The sequence below is a fragment of the Pseudonaja textilis genome, chromosome 5, assembly GCF_049901715.1.
Source record: "Pseudonaja textilis isolate UNSWEBS1 chromosome 5, rPseTex1.2, whole genome shotgun sequence".
NCBI classification, from domain to species: Eukaryota; Metazoa; Chordata; class Lepidosauria; order Squamata; family Elapidae; genus Pseudonaja; species Pseudonaja textilis.
The window spans coordinates 31,778,110-31,801,713 of NC_141994.1; the positions used below are offsets into that span (position 1 = coordinate 31,778,110).

Here is a 23,604-nt window from a genome sequence, read left to right on the forward strand (position 1 = left end):
TACTTTATTACTGATATTTTTGCTATTGTGTTTTCTATTTTCTGTTCCATTCTTCAAAAGTCCTCAGTTTAGTATTGTCATAGCATTTTGCATCATTTTATAGGCTTTTAAAACTTTCCGCTGCATAAAACCTTTAATATGCTATAGCGTCCAAAATTTTTAAATATTAAAGTTGCTTATCAGTGTCTTGTAAAAACCAAAAACATCTATTTCATCCAATAAACCACTTGTATTTTATAATTAATTCCAAAATCTTGTAAAAGTTTCAATATTCCAATTGTACCTGGCCCTCAGTACATTTAAAACATTTTGAGATCAAATTTTATTTAGTTTTTTATTGTATTTCATATTTACGTTCTGAAGCTTATGATGAAGTCTTTTATTTCATTCAGGATTGAAGGCAGACTCACTCAGCATTTTCAAATTTGTTGTTCCAAAGTTCTCCACTAGCTTAGAAGTAGTTAATGAGTGATTTCTGAAAAACATTAGAAAGTGAGATTAGCAAATTTAGTGTCCTTTAAAAAATCTCAGCCAGCGTTGCAAAAATGTTTCCTAATTTCATCATCTTCTGGAACTCAAACCCATGGAAAATTGCTTCTCTATGGTCTCCTTACACTGTAAGGAGCACTCCTTACGCTGCCCAGAGCACATGTGAGCGATACCCTGTCCTCTACTTATCTGGAGAAATTCTCTACTTATCTGGAGAAATTCTCTACTTATCTGGAGAAATTCTAAAGAACTGGTCTATTCACCAGTTCCTTGCTCTTTGCCATGGTCACTGGATCTGCTTTCATAGAGTTATTTTTGGTTCACTTTGCCTGCCTCAGAAGCCTTGGTTATCTGTCATAAATTGAGTTTTAAAAGTATATCAGAAAATGTAACAAACTGTTTCCGCCCATTTCCTGTGAGCAAGAAGGAATATGGAGGCAAGCATTCTCTGATATGTGTGATGGAGCATAAAGGATTCTGACAATTCAAAACTTTCCCGGAGGGACCCACCCAGTTCAAGAGACTGCACAGTCCCAAGCTGGTGGGGGGAGGGGCAAAGAGGTTCAGGGTAGCCACACCCTAGAATCTCTCAGGACATATCTACTAACTTAGCAAGCATTAGTTTTAGTTTGGCACCATTCTATTAGGTGTAAGTAAATAAAATATAGGGCTCACTGTCTCATCTCTGGGAATGACCCTGACACGGTGGGATAATTGAGACCCTAAAATAAGAGCTGTCACCTACTTTTTGATATTCAGAAAAGTAGTTACCGGTAATCTAGCTTTTTCTGGAGATCATTGGGAGACTAAGGAGTTGGAACAGCTTATGTACCTAACATGAGAGAGTAGTGCTGGTAACAGATGTGTGGTTTACCTTATACTATGGTTTTCTCTGTGTTTGTGCATGTGTGTTTGTGTGTGTGTTGTGTTGTGTTGTGTTGTGTTCATTTTTCCCCTAATAGGTATCTCTATTACTCTTTGTTTTGATGGTGTTGCTCTAGTTATATTATGTTCCTGATTGAAGCACTGTAGCAATGGGAATAAATAAACAAATACACATCAGTAGTGAAGAAGACCTAAATGTAAGATGGTGTTTGACTTCCGATCCAATAAAGAAGGTCAACCTATTTTCAAAAAGCACCTGGAATGACTTGCCTCCAGAAGATGGGGGTGTTCCAATGCTGGAGGTTTTTAAGAAAAGATTGAACAACCATTTATTGGAAGTGGTACAGGTTTTCCTGCATGAGGAGAAGTTTGGACTAGAAGATCTCCAAAGCAGTGGTGGGATTCAATTTTTTTTACTACCGGTTCTGTGGGTGTGGCTTGGTGGACATGACTTGGTGGGAGTGGCAGGGGAAGGTTACTGCAAAATCCCATTCCCTCCCCACCCTATTAACCCGCTTTCCAGTTCCATTCTCCTGTGCAGGGTAACAAAAGAAGACCCAGCCAATCAGCTGGGACTCGGGAGGCAGAGAATAGATGGGGGTGGGGCCAGTCAGAGGTGGTATTTGCCGGTTCTCCGAACTATGCAAAATTTCCACTACTGGTTCTCCAGAACTGGTCAGAACCTGCTGAATGCAACCTCTGCTCCAAAGTCCCTTCCAATTCTGTTAGTCTGTTATAAGTACAGCTGAAGCAATTAAATGTCTCTCTTGCTGTTATGATAGGAGAGTGGTTGCCTCACGGGGACACGTGTGTTCTCTACTGGTCTTGGGAATCACTCTGACAAGAAAAAAACAATCAGAGTTCAATATATTACTCAATATATTAATTAGAAAGCAAAGGACAACTTTTCTTGATTGGGGAATCAAAATATTTTTACTTTCCTTGTGAGGGCTTTACGAGGTACAGCAATTGCACAATGAAGTTGCAGAAAGGAACAGGGACAGTTGGGAGGAAAACATTAAAGAAAAATAACTTTTTGTATTAAATAAAATATTAAAGCTTCTATGGTTTAACATATCAATGTCATTTTCTTTTTTGAAAGAAAGCCAAGAAATTGCCCTACCAAAAATCTCGGATTTGCCATTCAGTGCTGTAGCCTTGATTGGCTATGGGGGTTACAGAATAGGTTTGAACTGATGGACACCACCACTAGCTTCCCCTTGTTAGCTTCTTTGTATTTAAGTTACAGATATTTGTGCAGAATCTTCCTCTTTTCTCTTTTTTCTAGCACTTCAACAATATATGTAGGAAAAATACTGTCAAAAAGAAAGGAGGAAAAGCAGATGTTACTAGATTGTTTGAAGAAGTTATGGTATCTCCTCTGGACAATGAGTATCTTCACTTATTTCATTTATAAATGTTTTAAGCATATGTGGAACGGATTTCTTGGGTTAATGTGTACCAACTTTGGCCTGGGAACTTGACAAAAAATACTTTCACTATCCTGGGAGTCCAGGATTTGTAAATGACAGTAAATGAAAGTGAAAGCTTTTGTCCTCAGGTGTCAAAGTTTGATTTCACTTTATACTGCAAGATATTCAACCTTCACAGGAAATTCCATTCATGTCATAAAATTACCGCATCATCACAATGTACCTCAGACCACAATCTTAGAAACAGAAATGTATAGTAATAGGGAAAAAGTGATGGGAGCAATGATTCTTTTTTGTGGCATAAAGGCATTATGTGTTAACTCATATTCCTAATGTTAAAGGGGCAATTGCTCATCCTTGTAAGCAATATACAGTGCAATCTTATATAGATCAACTTGAGATCAAACCTTATTGAATGCATTCGGGCTTTCTTTGGGATTACAAAGTATATTTAGAATTGAGACAATAGGTATAATATCAATGAAAATAAGAAAAGTTTTGTTCCTTTCTTATATAGTTGGCTGCAACAATTAGAATGAGACAGTGGTAGTAACTTCTTGTAGAAGAGAAGGCCATGTGCCCTAGATTTGGATAACCTCTTTCCCTTAAATGGAAGCAGATATAACTTTGCAAAGATATTAGCTTCCCTTTGTTTTCAGTGCTAAACTGTCTTGGGATGGCTCTTTGCATAGTCTTTTCATTTATTCATTCCCTGCCCCAAGCACATTTACATCAACAATAACATTACATATTACTGAAAAACTAAAAAAAATGCTGATAAAGTGGCAACATAAACCTTATAGGAAATAGGTGGGTATGTTAGACATCCTACTTTTTTGCATCTTAGTTGTTGTCTATGCAAGCCATCAACAGATACAATTTCTCACATTTATTGTTTATTCAGGCATTGTAGGAAGAAGGGAGATGAAAAGAAGAATTTGTCTTAACAAAAATACTTACGCATGTGTGTTTAAAAAATAGAGGAGATTCCTGTGGGTGCTCTATAGTTGTAAACTCTCCTGAAATTCACAGCTACTTCTACTGCACATGATGGAAGTGTTCCCCTTTTATGCAGGCTGGTTACATGGCAGTCTCTATTAAAACAGCGAATGGAGATGAGCATTATCATTTCATATACTACAACCTTATTTGATTTGCAACTTGATATACTATGACACAGTAAATGTATAATTAAATATTTTAATATACCTTTCTCTGTGTGTCTGTATGTGTGTGTAAGAGTGTGTTTGCATAATTGCATTTTCTTGGGATTTCCATATTTCAAAGCATTTAGAACTGATTTTTCAGTCCCTCTTTTGTTGACTAAAGACTTCGGTTTTAGTACTGATGGATGTGGTTACATTTCTTTTCAAAGGCAAAGCTTTCTATGCCACATATATCTTGTTTCCTGTAGAGAGTTTTTTTAACCCTGTGAGAAACACTCTTTAAAATCCCATCCTTTCTTGTGGCTACAAAAAGTATCACAGAACACTAAGGTATTTCATTGAAAACCATCTTGCTATCTCATCATATGGAAATTACAAATCGCTGGCAAATTGCCAGAGAGATTCTTATAATGAGCTTCAAGAATATCCCATTGAAAGTTCAGCATAAACCACAGACATTCCATCCCAACCGTTTGGGCTGTTTTCTATAGTATAAATGGAACCTCATGTTAACAAGGATTGTTCCAAATTCAACCTACAGATCATGCTCAGCCTTTGAAAAGATAGGGGAAGGCATGTTTTCTGTAGGCAAGTTTGTGCCAATAACTTTGTAGGGCAATACAGATACTGCATTATAATTAAAAGAACACATTTCATTATAAATTGCACCATTCAAATTGCTGTGACAAAAATAAAATGATAATTTACTTCTAAGACATTTTTCTTTGACCCTTCAAATCTGACAAGGACCAGTTCCAGTTCCCACTTAATAGAATCAGAGTATCAATTATATCAAACCCCAAACTCATGGATGATTTCACTCAACTGTTTCAGTAGAAATTAAACAGGTTGGGAGAGAGGGCTGAGCTCTGGGATACCACACAATGAGATACCATTGGTGCAATCTATCCACTCCCACAGGAACAATCCCTGAGGAAAGAGGCAAGCTAATGCAGCCCAGTACCTCCCACTCTAATTCCCCACAGCCAGTAAAGAAAAATTTCTTGGTGAACAGTATTGAGAGCTGCTGTGAGATCAAGGAGCACAAGGATGAAATCATCAGCTCTCAACAAAGCACCTTGAGAAGCACTATCACTGCTGTCTCCATAGTATACCCTTATCTGAAACTGAGCTAAATCAGACAAAGATAATCCCTTTATCCAAGATCCTCCAGAACTTCTATCCAACCACCTTTTCTATAACCTTCCCCACAAAGATTGGAAACTGGACGATATTTGTCCAGAATGGTGGGATTCAGAATAGAATAGAAAACTTTATTGGCCAAGTGTGATTGGACACAAAAGAACTTTGTCTTGATGTAAATACTCTCAGTAAACATAAAAGAAAAGATACATTTGTCAGGAGTCAAGAATCATAAGGTACGACACTTAATGATAGCCATAGGGTACAATAAGCAATCAATCATACTAGTAAACAGTCAATATAAATCGTAAATATACCAGTGACAAAGTTATAGTCATACAGTCACAAGTGGGAGGAGATGGGTGATAAGGAGTGATGACAAGATTAACAGTAATAGTAGTGCAGATTTTGTAATAGTTGAACAGGGTTGAGGGAATTATTTGTTTAGCAGAGTGGTGGCTTTCTGGAAAAAACTGTTCTTGTGTCTAGTTGTTCAGGTGTGCAATGCTCTATAGCATCGTTTTGAGGGAAGGAGTTGAAACGGTTTATGTAAATATTTTCACAGCCGCAGTCATTGGTATATAGGGAGAAGAGAAGTGGAGAAAGCACACAGCCTTGGGGGGGGGGGGCTGTGCTGATTGTACAGGTATCAGATGTGATTCTGCCTAGCTTCACCTGCTGCTTCCTGTCTGTTAGGAAGCTTATGATCCACTTAAAAGTGTTTCAGGTACCACTAGTTGGTTTAGTTTATTTAGAAGAGTGTCTGAAGAACTGAAGTCTACAAAGAGGACCCTTGCGTAGGTATTTGGAGATCCAAGGTGTTGTAGGATGTAATGCAGAGCCATGTTAACAGCATCATCTATTGATCTATTTGCTTGGTATGCAAACTGCACGGGACCTAACAGCGGATCCATGATGGTTTCCAGGTGTGACAGCACTAGCCTTTCATAACTACAGATGTTAAGGTTTTCATAACTACAGATGTTAGAGCAACTGGTCTGTAGTCATCCAGTTCCCTGATAGAGGGTTTAAGGGTCTGGAAGCTAAATCCTATGAATAATAGCTAAAGAAATGAGCTATATTTAGCTTAATGAAGAGAAGACTGAGGGGAAATATGGCAGCAGTCTTCAAATACTTGAAGGGTACAGGGAAGAGGATGTCAATTTATTTTCCATAGCACCTGAGGACAAGACAACAAGCAATGTGTAGAAGCTCATCCGAGGTAGACCCAACCATTAAGCAGAGGAATAGCTTTGGCACTGGGATGATAGTAGAGCGTTTGGAGCAGGAAGGAACATAGCACATCTCTAGTGATCTATTGAAGAGTCGAGTGAAGATGGGGGCCAATTGGTCAGCACAGACTTTTAAGCATGAAGGAGTTATCTTGTCTGGCCCTGGTGCTTTTCCTGGCTTTTGTCCATGTAATAGATCTTGCACTTCTTTTTCAGTGATCACCAGAGTTGTGAACCCAATGGACTGGGGCCAGTTGTAGGAGGCTTGGCTGTTGTTGGTGTGTTTGATATGTGGGTTGTGGAGATAGGTGGCTGTAGTTTCCTTTCAAACCTGCAGTAAAACACATTCAGGTCATCTGCTAGTTGTTGATTTCCTTCTGCCTGGGAAGGAGGTTTGCTGAAGCCAGTGAGGTTTTTAAGAGTTTTCCACATGTTTGCTGGTTCATTTGTTGAGAACTGATTCCTTAACTTTTCAGAGTAGCTTCTTTTTGCTGCTCTGGTCTCTCTTGTCAATATGTTTCTGGCCTGGTTATATAGTATTCTGTCACCTTTTCTGTAGGCTTCCTCTTTGGAATTACGTAGCTGCTTAAGTTTAGCTGTGAACCAAGGTTTAGTGTTACTATATATTTGCAGGTTCCTTGTTGGCACACATAAGTCTTCACAGAAGCTGACATATGATGTTATAGTATCTGTGAGCTCATCTAGGTCTGCAGAGAGATCTTCAAAAACATTCCAATAAGTACGATCAAAGCAGGCCTGGAGTTTCAGCTTTGCCTCATCCGACCAAGTCTTCACTGATTTAATTGTCGGTTTCATGGTTTTAAGTCTGTCTGTAGGCAGGTACAAGGTGAATCATGCAGTGGTCTGAATGTCCCACAGCTGCTCATGGTAAAGACCTATAAGCATCTTTTACTGTTGTGTAGCAGTGGTCTAAAGTATTTTTGCCTCTGTGGGACAATTTACATGCTGGAAATATTTCAGGAGCTCTTTCCTTAAATTTGCTTAATTGAAATCTCGTAAAATGATGGAAAGGAAACCTCGGTGTTTGGCTTCAGCCTCCATAATTTGATCAGCAAGAGCAGACCTAATGAAAAGGAAATTGTTGTGGAGCGATGGTAACGGAGCCAACCAATGGGAGCGGCTGGTGCTCCCGCTCAAACAGCGGACCTGGTTGGGAACCCCCACCAGTTCTACGGACATAACACTCCTTTCCCCCAGCTGGGAACATGCGTAGTCCTGCAGGTAAGCTGGCTGTCTGCGCTGGTGACCAGAACGTCACAATTCAGGTGAACTGTTGGCTGGTGACAAGGCCTGGCCCTCGGGACGTGCCTCGACGGTCGTCGGGGCAGGGGCTTGCCCTGGCGCGGTGTTCTGCGATGTTGGCGAGTCCCCTTGCTCGGGCTGACCCGGGCGAGTCTCGTGGTCCGGTTGGCAAACTGGAACGCTCGGCTGCTGAGTCGGTGACCCTGGCCGGGAACTCGGGTTCTCCAGTAGACCATCTTGTTCGTCGGGGAAAACCGGGTTCCACAGGGAGCTTCCGTCTGGCACCGGCAGGGAGACGTTGGCGCTGGCAGGTCGGGTTGGGTTGGTATCAGCCGCACGTCGCCTCCTGAGTTGGTCTACGTGCCTTCGCCACAAGCGTCCATCTTCCAGGAGGACCCTGTAGGACCTTGGACCTGTGACTGACACGATTTGACCTGGTACCCACAAAGGATCCCCTGCATAGTTCCTGGTGTACACCAGGTCTTGCAAGGCAAAGTCTCTGATCAGACTGTCAGACCCTAAAGGGGTGTCTGGGCAGTAGTGGGGGTGTAGCCTGTCCAGGGTGGTTCTAAGGCGTCTCCCCATTAAAAGTTCGGCGGGAGATTTGTTAGTAGTGGTGCAAGGCGTCGTATGTTGGCTAAGCAGGAAACGAGACAGTTTAGAGTGCCAGTCTTCCTGGCCAAACCTGGCAAGTGCCTCCTTGGCTGACCTTACTGCTCTCTCTGCCATCCCGTTGCTAGCGGGGTGAAAGGAAGCTGTAAGGACATGTCTGATGCCCAAATTGGCCACGAACATACTGAACTCACATGATGTGAACTGCGGGCCATTGTCAGACACCAGCATGTCTGGAAGTCCATGGGTGACAAACAAGCGGGTCAGGGCTTTGACTACTGCTTGGGTGGTGGTCGTGGGAAGCAAGGCCACGTCAATCCACTTGGAGTAGGAATCCACGACCACCAAGAAAGTCTTGCCATGCACTGGTCCAGCCAGGTCGATGTGCAGGCGAGACCAAGGGGCACTAGCACTTTCCCACCTGGTGGGCGTGGCGGCGGGTGGGGCAGCCCTGGTTTCTTGGCAGGGTTGGCAAGAGCTTACCCAGTTGGCGATTTGAGCATCCATGCCGGGTCACCAAACGTAGCTGCGGGCCAACGCCTTCATCCTTACGATGCCCGGATGGCCCTCGTGAAGCACCTTCAGGATGGGTACTCGAAGGGTGGCTGGGATGACTACTCTTGTGCCCCACAATAGACATCCCTGTAGCCTCGACAGTTCCTGCTGGCGGGTTTTAAAGGGAACAAAGTCAACTGTACATTGAGTTTCCGGCCACCCCCTTCCCACCCAGTCCAGAACCTGGGCGATTATTTTGTCTTTTTTGGAGTGCGCCGCGATGTCTTCGGCTGTCACTGGAAGTTTGAGTTCGTTGACCTCAAAAATGGCGTGAATTGGTGCGGGGTCCTCGACTGGGACTGGCAGGGGGCAGCGACTGAGGGCATTGGCATGACTCAAGTTCTTGCCAGGCCGATGCACCAACTTGAATGAGTAGGCGGCCAGAAATAAAGTCCATCTGGTCATTCTGGGTGAAAGTACCTGCGGGGTTTGCTTATCTCCAGATAAAAGTCCTAGGAGAGGTTTGTGGTCAGTCACAAGTTCAAAATGGTGGCTGAATAAGAATTCGTGGAACTTTTTAACTGCAGCAACCGCAGCCAGGGCCTCTTTATCGATTTGGCTGTAGTTCCTTTCTGCCATGGAGAAGGTCCTAGAAAAGAAGGCAATTGGTGCCTCGGAGCCGTTGGGGAGTCTGTGGCTTAGGACAGCCCCAATCCCAAAAGGGGATGCGTCAGCAGCCAGGACCAGAGGAAGGCGTTGATTGAACTGGACTAAAACCGCTTCCGATGTGGGTAATGACTTGACTGATTTGAAAGCGTGGGCTTCTTTGGGTCCCCAATGCCAGGGTGAGTCTTTATCTAAGAGTCTATGTAGGGGTTCAGCGACTGATGCTTTGTGCGGGAGGAATGATGCGTAAAAGTTTAGAAGCCCCAGAAAGGCTTGTAGTTCAGTCTTGTTGGTTGGTGTGGGTGCCTCGTGGATGGCCTTCACCTTGGACTCAATTGGGTGGATGCCGGAGGCGTCTATCCTATAACCCAGAAAGTCCACCTGCCTAGTGGCGATGGCGCACTTCTCCCTTTTAAGTTTGAGGCCATGCTGCCTAAACTTCTCTAGCACTGTCCTGACCCTCTGAATGAGTTGAGGTTGGCTCGTAGCTGAGACTAAGATGTCATCGAAATACGGAACAACTCCTGGGAGACCTTGGAGAATCCATTCCATGAGTGATTGGAAAATACCCGGGGCCACACTGACCCCGAATTGGAGGCGCTTACATTTGAATGCCCCTCTATGCGTGACTATGGTTTGTAATTCAGCTGTCTGATCATCAACAGGGAACTGTTGGTATGCCTGGGACATATCTAACTTGGCGAGAATGGTACCGGGTTTGAATGTGTGTAACAGGTGCTGAATAACAGGGACGGGGTATGTGCTGACCTGTAAATAACGGTTGAGCGTGGTTTTATAGTCTGCGCAGATTCTTAAACTGCCATCCTTCTTGAGTGGGGTGACTATGGGGGTCTCCCATTTGGCGAAATCAGTAGGTTCTAACACCCCTTGTTTAAGTAGTTTGTCTAATTCTGCGTCCAATTTAGGACGGATGGCGAAAGGCACCCTGCGTGGCTTAAGGCGGAGAGGAATTGCCTGGGGATCTACGGAAAACGAGATGGGGGTGCCCGAATAGCAACCCAGCTCGCTGCTAAATACGTCAGAAAAATCAGAAAATAATGTATCTACGTCAGAAGTTGAGACAGCATGGATCCCAGTTACACTAAGGCCAAGGGAAGGAAACCAATCAAGTCCCAACAGGCTGGGAGGGCACCGTTAACAACCACTAAAGGCAAATGGCCTTTAAAGGCTTGGAATTGAACGAGGAACTTGCCTTTCCCGAGGACAGGAATGTTCTTGCCCTGGTAGTCCCGCAGTGTCAGGTGGCATCTTTGGAGCTGTTTCCTTGACAGTCTGGGCTGGATCTTCTTCAGAGTGTCCCAGGAGATGATTGAGAGCGCAGATCCTGTGTCTACCTCCATCCTGCAGGGTTTACCTTCTAGGAAAACAGAAATTTTAATTTTATCGGGGTTTGGGAAGTATGGTTAGCGTGGTAGCAGGTATAGCAGTCCTCCACTTGCCTTTGGGGAATAGAAGGTGGTGGAGGTCTTTGAGGCAAGGAGCGCCCTGCTTGGCATACTCTAGCGAGGTGACCCTTCTTTTGGCAGTTCAGGCAGATGGCGTTTCTAAACCTGCAGGATGCCCTAGAGTGGGAGCCTCCGCAGGTTAGGCACAAGGGCGGTTGTTTGAAGTTGTTTGTCTGTCCCGCTCCTACCTGTGAAGGCTTCTGATGCTTAAGGCGGTTAATGTCTGATGAGTCTGTGGGGTCTTCTTCACTGAACACTTCTTCAGAATGGACGGTTGGGCTGCTGGGTTTTAATGGAGTGCCCTGAATCTCAGCTGCTGACTGGGCAGAGAGCTCAGCAGCCAGGGCTTCCTCCATGGCTAGGGCCAGATTCAAGTCCTTTTTTGCCAGCAAACGTCTTTGGAGTCTCAGGTCTCTAATCCCACAGACGATCTGGTCCAGCAGCATGTCTTCCAGATATTCTTTGAAACCGCATTGTAAGGCAGCTGTCCTCAGGGCAGCCATGTATTCGTTGATCGACTCCCCCACTGCCTGCTTCCTGATTCTGAAAGCGTACCTTCTAGCGATCTGGGATGGTTTTGGCGTGTAGTGATTGGAGAGTATTTCTTGTAATTCATCCCATGGGACGCTTCTGATGGCGCGTGGTGTGACTAACGCTGTAGCGGTGTCAAAAACGGCGGCCCCACAATAGCTGAGGAAATAAGACTTCTTTCTATGTTCCGCAGCGTCAGCTAACCCGATGGCATCGAGGAAATGGCTGAAGCGATTTTTGTAGGAGTCCCACGTTTCCTCGTTTGGCTTGAATGGCGGGAATGGTGGATTAGCATTCATCGTGGGAAGTGTCGGGTTCGTCTTCTTCAATCGTCTTTGAATCATGCTCTTAAAAGAGCGCAGGCTGTGACTGTCTCTCTGGGCTACGTAGCTCTTTTTGAATTTCGCGCTCTTGGTGAGCGTTGGCGGCCGCGGCTACGGTGCCGGCGGCTCGTTTCAGTGACTGCGGCTCGAGTAATGGTAGTTTGAATTTCGCGCTCTTTGTGAGCGTTGCGCGGCTGCGGCTACAGCGATCGTGACTTCACTCTCAGTGATTTACAGCTCTTTGAATAGACGCGTCTGGCTAGCCTTCGACCATCCCATCCTCGTCACCAGTGTTGTGGAGCGATGGTAAGGAAGAGGCATGAGACCAGAGCGTACAACTAACAAGGCTATATTGCGGGGAATAAAGGGTTGTCACGTCTGCTTGCTAACTTGCAGACTAGCGGGCGACAACGGGCTGGCTCTGCCCGACAGCCGGCTTATATAGCCGACTGTCAAACGGAGCCAACCAATGGGAGCGGCTGGTGCTCCCGCTCAAACAGCGGACCTGGTTGGGAACCCCCACCAGTTCCACGGACATAACAGAAATACCTCCTTCAACAATAGGGAGTATGAGGGAGGGAATAAGAGTTATTAGCAATTGCCTCTTCGATATGGATGTATTGGAGAACTGGACAGGAGGGTGGGGTCTCTGCAGCTCCCAGCAGGATTGATGAATTCTCTCTTTCTTTCTCTCTCTTCTTTTTTTTTTAAACAGCTTCTCCTCCCTCACCAAATTTCGTTTATTTCTGTACAGTTTTCAAAAGTTTTGGGAGACTAAACCTGGCTTCATTCATTTTTAGAAGGATTAAATGGCCAAATTTAACATAACATGTGAACATAACATTCTTATGTTATGTTATGCCACCAGATAAAGACTAAATGTACCAATTATCACATTAAACAAGAAGAAAACCTTCTGCACACAAAATCCACCCGAGCCTTCTATAATTTTGTAAACAACAAACTTAAAGACTCGAGATCCATTCCACCACTAAAAGGACCTAATGGTAAAGACTGTAACAATGAAGCCATTAAAGCCAACCTCTTTAACATGTTCTTTGGCTCAGTATTTGTAAACAGCAATGGATCATGCCCAGTATTTCCTAGTCGAACCACAGACAACTACAATGATCTAATACATATCGATTTTACAGAAGATAATGTTGAAAAAGCATTACTCAATCTAAAACCATCACTATCTATTGGATCCTTATTCTTAAAAAAACTTTCCACTGCCATAGCAGAACCTCTAAGCATAATCTTCCAAAAAATCTTTCAGGACCAGCTTCTTGCCCATCCTATGGTCACTAGCTACAGTCATCCTCATCTTCAAAAAGGGAGACCCCAGCCTAGTTGAAAATTACAGATCAATCTCTTTATGTTATGTCACCTGCAAAGTCATGGAATCAATTATTAACCAATCCATTATCTCCACTTAGAGACAAACAACCTATTCTCTAACAAACAATTTGGTTTCAGAAAAAAATTATCCTGTAATCTGCAACTCCTACATTGCAAAAACACATGGACTACACAACTTGATCAGGGCAAAGCAGATCAGACGCAATCTACATAGACTTCTGTAAAGCCTTTGATTCAGTTATACATGGCAAACTACTTCTAAAACTAAAATCTTATGGCATCTCTGGACACCTGCATAACTGGATAGAAGCATTTCTGTCAAATGGACAACAAATGGTCAAAATTGGGAGCATCCTATCAAATTCTGTACTTGTCAACAGTGGGGTCCCCCAAGGCAGTGTAAACTCTCTTCAAACTCTACATAAATGACCTCTGTGATCACATTAAAAGCAACTGCAATCTTTTTGCTGCTGATGTAAAACTATTCAACACCACCGACAATACTACTACCATTCAAAAAGGGTCAGAATGGTCAAACAAGTGGCAACTTCTAATCTCAACAAACAAACGCCCTGCCTTACATATTGGCAAAAAAATCAGAAAATAAAATACAAGCTGAATGGACATGACCTTGTAGATGACCCCCCACTCTGTCAAGAACCTTGGCATACTCATCTCTAATGATCTAAGTGCTGGAACCCACTGTAACAACATAGCCAAAAAGGCATTAAGAGTTGTAAACCTAATCCTGCGTAGTTTTTTCTCCGGTAATATCATACTACTAACTAGAGCATACAAAACATTTGCTAGACCAATTCTCAAATACAGCTCATCCATCTGGAATCCACATTGCATATCTGACATTAATGCAAACGAGAGAGTCCAGAAATATTTCACAAGAAGAATCCTCCACTCCTTTAACTCACAACAGAATACCTTATGTCACCAGACTTGAAATTTTAGGCCTAGTCAACTTAAAACTATGCCATCTTCAGTCCGACCTAAGTGTAGCACATAAAATTATCTATTTATTTATTTATTTATAAATTATTATATAAATGTATTTATAAATTATTCCATTATCATGGAATGTCCTACCCATCAATGACTACTTCAGCTTCAACCACAACAATACATGAGAGCACACAATAGATACAAACTCAAGGTAAACCGCACCAAACTCGATTGCAGGAAATACGACTTCAACAACAGAATGGTCAGTGTCTGGAATACACTACCTGACTCTGTGGTCTCTTCCCCAAACCCCAAAAACTTTAACCTCAGACTGTCTACTGTTGTCCTCACCCCAATACTAAGAGGTCTGTAAGGGGTGTGCATAAGCACACCAACGTGCCTACCATTCCTGTTCTAATGTTCCCTTTATTCATATCCATTTCATATATTAATAATCATGTTTATACTTATAATTGTTATCTAATACATACTCGACAAATAAATAAATAAAATAAAAATAAATTCTGTTTTCATCAAGAGAATGAAGTGAAAAGTTGCCAGTTTATTATTTATAAACAGTTTATAAAGTTTAGTTTGTTTATTATTATTATGGCTGGTTGCACATTCAGCCAGATGTTTAGATTAGATTTTGCACTTTTGTACACCTATGAAGTCTTTCTCAAGGACCTGGGATAGCTGTTGTTTAATATTAAAGGTATCATCTCAGGATGTAAGTTGTTCCAAGAAAAGCTGCCTTTTGCAATTGATTGAAAGTGATTTTATCAATTGCAATGGTATTCAAGTCATACTCCAAATGTTTTGGGATTGCATCCAGAATACCTTTTTCTACTGACAGTATTTTTTATTTCTCTTGCCACAGTCATTCTTATTTGAGCACCTGTCCACCCTAGATGGGTTCAAATGGCCAGGACCAGATGGATGACACCCCAAAGTTCTGAAGGAACTGGCAGATGTGATCTTAGAACCACTGAACAATATCTTTCAAAGATCCTGGAGCACTGAGGAACTGCCAAATCTGATGTAGTTCTCATCTTCAAAAAAAAAAGGAGGGGGAATAGATCCAGGAAATTACAGACCTATCAGCCTAACCTCAATACCAGGGAAGATTCTGGAAAAGAATCAACAACGAATCAGCAAACGTCTAGAAGCAAACAAAGTAATAAGCAAAAGCCAACATCGGTTTGTCAAAAACAGATCATGCCAGGCAAGTCTTATTGCATTCTTTGACAAAGTGACAAAATTAGTTGACCAGAGGAATGCTGTCAACATAATTTACTTGGACTTCAGTCAGGCTTTTGATTAAGTAAAGTGTAACCTACTACTTGATAAGAAAAATGTGGGTTAGACAGCATCACTACCAGATGGATTTATAACTGGCTGACCAACTGCACTCAATGTGTAGTCCTCAATGGAACTACATCTACATGGAGGGAAGTATGCAGTGAGGTGCCCCAAGGCTCTGCTTTAGGCCCAGTACTCTTCAACATCTTCATCAATGATTTGGATGAGGGGATAGATGGGGAACTCATCAAATTTGCAGATAACATAAAGCTGACAGGAATAACCAACACTCCAAAAGAAAGGCTTAAGGAGCAGAAGGATCTTGACAGACTTGAACATTGGGCCTTATCTAACAAAATGAAATTCAATGGTGAAAAAAGGAAGATTCTACATTTAGGGAAGAAAAACCAAATGTACAGGTATGGTGTAGGTAGTACCTGGCTCAACGGTAGTAACTGTGACAGCAATCTTGGAGTCCTACTGGACAATCACTTAAACATGAGCTAGCAGTGTACTGCAGCTGCCAAAAAAGCCAACATAGTCGTAGGTTGCATTAACAGAGGGATAGAATCAAGATTATGTGAAGTGTTAATATCACTTTATAATACTTTAATAAGACTACACTTAGAATACTGCATCCAATTTGGGTCACCATGATCTAAAAAAGATGTTGACACTCTAGAAAGAGTACAGAGAAGAGTAGCAAAGATGATTAGGGAACTGGAGGCTAAAACATATAACAAATGGTTGTTGGGATTGGGTATGTCTAGTTTAATGAAAAGAAGGACTAGGACTGATATGACAGCAGTATTCCGATATCTCAGGGATTGTCACAAAGAAGAGAGGGTCAACTTATTCTCCAACGCACCTGAAGGCAAGACAAGAGGCAATGGATTGAAACTAATGAAGGAGAGAAGCAATCTAGAACTAAGGAGAAATTTCCTAACAATTGGAACAATTAATCAATGAAACAACTTGCCTCCTGGGAGTTTTTAAGAGGAGATTGGACAACCTTTTGTCTGAAGTGGTATAGAATTTCCTGCTTGAGCAGAGGCTTGGACTAGAAGACCTCCAAGGTCTGACTCTGCTATTCTGTTATATATTATTCAGGGGTGGGATTCAAGTTTTTTAACAACTGGTTCTGTGGGTGTGGCTTAGTTGGTGGGTGTGGCTTGGTGGTCATGTGACTGGGTGGTCATGGCCAACTCGACATTGCTCATGTCAAGGGGTGCTTCTCCTCGCCTGGCCTCTCATGACAGTAGGGATGCTGCAACGGTCATAAGTGTGCATAAGTCACTTTTTTCAATGCCATTGTAACTTATGGTTACTAAATCAACTGTTGTAAGTCAAGGATTACTTGTACAAAAATACAAAAAGCTTCTTTGCTTGCAAAAAGCTGCCCTAAATACTAATCATTAGATTAAAAATACCTGCAAACCAGAGTTACAAATCAGGCAGTTACAAATCAGCGCAAAATGTAGTCACCGAACTGGTAGTAACACCAGTTGAATCCCACCCTTGTTTTAGGGTATGGGTAGGGTAGGCTAAACTCAGAAAGGATATGTAAACTCACATTTAAATGTCAATCTTTCTAGCAAGCCAAGAAGCCTTGCTGAATGTCACTCATCTTGGTTCCCTGTCATTAAAAGCTTCTTTCTGACAGCTCTGCTTCATTGTTCAATTATTTCTTCAAAGTACTGATTGATTATCCAGGGAAGTATTTCCTCCCGACAGCAGTGTAAAAATCTTAAAACAACCCTTCCCCTTTAAAAAAAGTCAAACCCCAGAAGCTCCGGAGACAGGAAGTCTAGGCGTACTGGCAAGAATGTAATAAAGGTGGAAAAAAACAAAAGGAGATTGCTTCTAACTACCTCCAACCTGCAAGAAAGTTAACAAGGAGTTCTATAGAACCGGTCAGAACCAGTAGAATTCCACCCTGATATTATTCTTATATTATTATGAAATATATGGTTAGATGCTATCATTCAAGGTATGCTACACACTGAGCAGTTTCAGCACATTTTGCCCTGTATGTTACAAACAAAACTAAATGACACTCATGCATCCATGCAACCTGAGATCTTTAATCAAGAGACTACATCACAAGGCAACTGACTGGTGTCCATAACCCACAACCAGGTCACAAACATAGTATATGGACATAAGGGTATTCAATAAATAAATAAATTCCAACTATATATTAAGAGCAAACTATCACCTCATAACCAATAAATGGAATAAATAAATAATCAGAACATTGGGAAACCGTAGAATTTGATTTAATAATTAAATATATATGCATTCCATAAAACCTTTTGAAAATATTAGAAGATAAATATGGCTTTAATAAGATTAATTTAGATAACATTATAAATTTTAAATAATTTAACATTTTAAACTGATAAATATCAATAAATAAATGTTATATATTAAACGGTTGTCTTAAAATAAGAGAAATTGTCATCCTCGGAAATTTAGTATATTTCTCTTCTGCTTTCTTGGATTTTGTCCTCTACTTCTCCTTTGTCTTTTATTTTCTTCAATGTTCACTTCAGACAAGACACGAAACATTTCAGCTACTGCCTTGCGTTGGATTTTCACATCATTCATCTATTTCAAATTAAAAATAGTAATACATTATCAATAGTTGAAGATTATGAGAATAAAGCAATGCAATATATATGTTATGTGCAGTATATTAAATAAAGATTGTGATAGGTAATAATACTATGCGTGCTAGAAATAGTGAAAGGAATAACTGTTTTCAGCTAGTAAGATCTTTCAAACTCCAATGCCCTAATCCAATAATGAATTGGATTGGAAATTTGCAGTATCAGGTCCTATAATTCTTGAAGATTCCTCTTCAGCCTGTTGTGAATGTGACCACTGAAAATTAATAGCATGGTTTTCTACCATGTTCAGGGACTAACATGTTAAAACTATGATGTATAACTTTTACACACTTCAAAAACAATGACATATTCTCAAACGCTTCCTTAAAATTAGAAATCAGGAAAAAACAGAAGTTGCTCACATGAATGATGTTTTCCATATATCATTGATATTGCACTTGATGTCCCCTAAAGCCCCTCAAAATATCCCAGTAATTGTGGTTTTCTGTAAGGAACAAGGAACTACTACATTATTTTTATTCCCTCCCGCTATATCAGGAGTGGGGAATGCATTATTTAGATCAGTGTTTCTCAACCATAGCATTCCTGGCTAGGGAATTCTGGAAGTTGAAGTCTACACATCTGAAAGCTGCCAAAGTTGGGAGTCTGACCTAGTTACTGCTGAACTGCAATCCGTAACAGTCTCATCCTGTATGAGCTATGATGTATAAACTGGGAGAACCCCTCTGTCTCCGTAAGGGAATACAGAGACAATGTTGAAGAAGAATTGCAGAAGAGATTATGTTTGTCAGCCCTAAAAAGAGAAGGGGTGGTGAATTAGAGACACCAAATAACCTCACATGGGTAATGTTTGAGGGCAGGGAGAAACTTTGACAGGATTTCAAGACTTTGTTATTATATTCTGCTATCTTAAAGCAGTTCCAGTAGTCTTGTGATATCAGCTTCCTGGCCTGGCCTTGAAGGGTTACCATTAATTTTGAAAGCTTGACTGAGTTTTCTCTGCCCTTTTTACACCAAAGAACATCCAAGGAGGATAATTCTTATAATGCAGAACCTTGCAAGGGTTCTGTGCTTTCCTTTCAGTACCTATTCCTTGTTTTATACTTCAGCAAATCATGGGGGAGCCAGACTGAGTCAGTCTAATTTTCTTATACTTTTCCACCATGTACTTAACACATGGGTTGGTTTTTGGTTTTTTTTTCTTTGCATTGTCTATCTTTGTAATGACCCCGGGTGGTTTTCCAATTTGCCATTTTATGGAGAAATGGTAGACAAGATTAAGAAATCAACATTATATAAACGATGGGTGTAAAACTCATGTTGCCATGGTGTTGTCACGTGATATATCATGACTTTTTTCCTCTTTGGGAAAAACCGGGTATATGGCATGGCCAGCGGGTGATGCATCTGGCCCAGGGGCCGCAGGTATGACAGCCCTCATGTAGACCCACACTACTTCTTTTGTAAAGTTATAATATTAGAATCCTGCAATTCTGAAATGTGACTCCCCCTCCTTCCTTTGTATGAACTAAGGGCCCTATCTGAGACTTTTACTCACGTTGCGTTCCTGCGCTGGGGTCAGGTTTCTTTTATCAGACCATTGCTTGGCAGAGACTCTTCCTTCTGTTCCTGAAGGACAGTCCCTCTTCTCTCTGAAACCTAAAGTTTCTTTCTCATCCCTTCCTCTTTCTCAGGCCTGAGCTGGTGCTTGTGCAAATGCCCTCACATTCCTTTTTCATGGTTATTTCAGTACTCCTCTACAATATTCATATTCTCCAATAGTAAATGGTCTAGATTCATTTGCCTTGCCTCCCATCACCCTGACTAGCATTGCCTGTGTGGGAGTAATAGATATACATGAGGAAACCTTTGTTTTTCACAATTACTGCACTAAAGCCTGAACTTGACTTTGCTATTTAATAATTGTTTGTCAGGTTACTTCAGTCTCAGACAAGCCTCTTAGTTCAAACAAAAAAACTTGTTGGATTCTAATATTATAACTTTACAATAGAAATAGTATTGGTCTACATAGTGCTGATTTATTAATTTTCTTTTAATTTTATCCTATATTATAAAGCAAATTGTTGATACTTACCGGAAGATTTGCCACCTCAATAATATCATTTGCTTTCTTCAAACTTTCACTGAATTCTGTTTTATATTGTTCAAGAGCTTCTATTATCTCTCTGAGATGCTCTGGAGTTTGAGTTTTTGTTTTGTTTTTCAACATGTTGCTGTACATGGAAATCATCTGTGCAAGTAAGATCTTTTTTTCATTGGCCTGCCAGAAAATCAACAAAAAATAAATAGATTAGTGACATTTCTCCAGTAACGGAAATTTGAACAATTCAAATAAAAGGTGTCCAATTTTTTTTTTCATTTTGCTGGAAATATCCTCACACTGTAACTGATATCTTTGGCAAAACAATGGCTAGTTGTTTCTGAAATCAAAGTGACTTCTTAAGTTTGTCCTGATGTATCTCCAAAATTGTGTCAGTATGGTTGATAAAGTTCCATCCTTGACATCAGGGTGGGATTCAAATGTTTTTACAACTGGTTCCGTGGGCATGGCTTGGTGGGCGTGGCAGGGGAAGGATACTGTAAAATCTCCAGTCAGAGGTGGAATTTGCCGATTCTCTGAATTACTCACAATTTCCGCTACCAGTTCTCCAGAACTGGTTAGAACCAGCTGAATACCACCTCTGCTTGACATATAAGTTTTATATAAAAAATGTTAGTATTGCATAATTTAACAAAGCTGACAATATAGGGAAAATCTTCTATTGCCAAGTGTTTTGAAGTAATTGATATTTCAACTCAGGATTAGAGATAAATATGTGTCCCCCTCCACCGAAGAAATGGAAGAAATTACCTCTGTCCATAATCCACTTTTAAATCTCTGAGTGAAAATAGATCCATTATCAGCTATGTCAGACTGACTGGTGTTCTGAAATACAAGATACAAATGGCTCAATCCACAATATAACATAATTAATCTTTAAAGTGAAAACTCTAGTTCAAATCCAAACTATGCATAGGATATTTTTAAAAGCTACAGTAATTCTTGGTCTCTGCTTTACTTCTGCTAGAAAATGAAATAAATGTTTTAGAAGTAAGCACATGTTTGTCATCGTTGTTGCCTTCCTTTTAAATTAGAAGTAAGAAGAACTCAAGGAATGATTTTTACTTCCCAAACACGGCATATTAGCAGAAGCAAAATAATGTATCACACCATTTGTAGCTGTTTTTAGTTTTAATCCATAAGCATTACTAATGCTAAATTGCTATATTGTTATTATTTTAAAAATAAAGTAGTAAATATAAGCATTAGATTCAGCAATTACATTCCATTGGTTCTGGGTTTCCAAGAAAACTTATTTTCCAAGAATTAGATAGGAAAATGTAGCACTAATTAATTCAACATAGTTAAACAAAGTTTCCAGTTATAGCTACTTTGACAACACAAACAAGGAGAATGCCTTAAAATGCTAGTATACTGTAACATTTAATGAAGCCTAGTGCTTAAAAACTTCTTCTGAACTGAAATATGGCATTATTTTTAACATTAAAAAATTAAGATAAATAGGCTGCATTTTCAAGTGTGGAGTCAATAAGTATTTTCATGAAAATATTCCTTGAGAAGTACCACTAGTGTGTATTTACTGTATGTAATTCAGCTTGTGTGATACATTAGCCAAATTTTATTAACACCAAAACCTGCTTTGGGTGAAGATATCAATCTGTTGAGAATGATATGAATAAACTGTCAAGCTCAACACTTAAACTATCTTTGCTTTCAACAATCTTGTATAATTATAAAGTACAAAATAAGATAATTGTTTGACACTTTTTAAAATGAAAGCTTTGGAGAAAAAATACATTTGTATAGAACTATGAGAAGGCATTAGCCAACTTATATGTTCTATTGTTAGTCAATGAAAAAGTTGCTCATTCAAAATGAAATGATAGGATTATGTAATTGAACAAGTAGACAACTTTGCCCATTTCTCTTAAATAGTCAATTTTTAACTATGAACTCCTAGAAAAAAGATCATACATACACCAGTTTTATAACTTTGTCAGATGTATTAAAATAAACAGTAATGTATCAGTGAACTAGTAGTTATAATTGCAAAAAAAATTGTCAACAGAATCTCTAGTAAAAGCAAGTTCTAAATAATTCACCCCAAACTCAAAGAAATAAATTGCAATGTTTTCCAAATTATTAAAAGTCTATATCCACTACATCAAATTAGGTTGTTGCACCAAAATATAGCTGTAGTTATGGGTAGTATTCAACTGAAAGGAGAAAAGAGACATTTAAAAGAAAGTTTGAAGGCATACTTACAAAATCATTCTCTAGCTTCAGAATAGAGTCTTTGATATGTTCAAAAATTGAACTAGTGATGGCATCAGAACAAGTACTCATTAGAATGAAAAAGAGACAAATCCTCCAAGCCATTATATCTAAATTAAATAGAAAAACTACTTTGCTACAGATCTGGAAACTAGAATCAGAGTAGTGTATCTACTAGTAACTTGATTATCTACTTGCAAGTCTGATCTTTGCCTCTCTGGGTGGTGATATATATACTTGATCACTGAAAATTTTCAACCAAGAGAATTACGTGTTTTAACACAATTCAGGAAATGGTATTAGAGAAGAGGTGTTTGGTTTTTATTAGTAGGTCTAGTGTGGGATTTCACCATTTTAGAGTTTCCTTTAAATGACAAAGCTCTTAATGTGTTGAATATTACTTAGCCAGCAATCAACCCTATAAGGATCCTTCGAAAGCATGACTACATCAGCAAAAGGCAGAATAAAATTTCCCTGTGAAGCCCCATGCTCACCTCTTGAAAGAAAACCCCTCTGTCCCCTGACTTAGCATCTGTGTGGGGAAAGGTGCATGATAGGAAATTGGAATATGAGGAATAATGCTCAAAGAATGCATTTCAATCATTCAGATATTCACTTCATGTCATTAATGGGTCAGTTTGATACATTTGCAGCATATGTTATTTACTTAAAGTAAATATAAACCCTTATCTTTCAAAGAAAAAAAAACAGAAGGATAAAGAACATTTTGCATAAATAATGTAATAAATATATATATAGATGAGTTTATACCATATTTACATATTTTTTTATAAAATCAAGAAATAAGGACAGACATTTGGTTCTCTGTTAAGTCTATAACAACCCACCTGGAAATTGACCCAATGTAATTCCATAGTAAATTTTTGCAATACTGCTTTTCAGTGATGGGTAAGAGAAATAATGTGCCATTGGGCATTACAAATAATAATAACAACATGGCGGATGAATTCTCACCAAAATTGATGTTATGTTGTATCTTATATCTTGGGCAAGACTGTATCATTGATGAGTATAGCCTTACCACAGAAAATAGGATGAGGTATGGAAATAAAACTATATTCCTGCATTCCTCCTTCTTAACCAGAATAACAGACTTGGAAGGGACCTTGGAGATCTTCTAGTCCAACCTCTCCTCAAGCAGGAAGCCCTACACCATTTCAGACAAATGGTTATCCAATATTTCTTCTTTAAAAACTTCCAGTGTTGGAGCACCCACAACTTCTGGAAGAAATTGTTCCACTGATCAATTGTTCTGTCAGGAAATGTCTCCT

At 40.2% G+C, this 23,604-nt stretch overlaps 1 protein-coding gene across 1 annotated transcript; it reads right to left on the reverse strand.

Moving 5' to 3' along the window:
• Window positions 1-17,588: 17,588 nt before the first annotated feature.
• IFNG (interferon gamma) lies at window positions 17,589-22,579 on the reverse strand. Its single transcript, XM_026703626.2, has 4 exons — window positions 22,304-22,579; window positions 20,828-20,902; window positions 20,051-20,236; window positions 17,589-17,932 (listed from the first exon to the last, which is right to left on the reverse strand). The coding sequence occupies exons 1-4, from the start codon at window positions 22,415-22,417 to the stop codon at window positions 17,783-17,785; spliced, it is 525 nt and encodes a 174-aa protein (XP_026559411.1). The 5' UTR covers window positions 22,418-22,579; the 3' UTR covers window positions 17,589-17,782.
• Window positions 22,580-23,604: the final 1,025 nt, after the last annotated feature.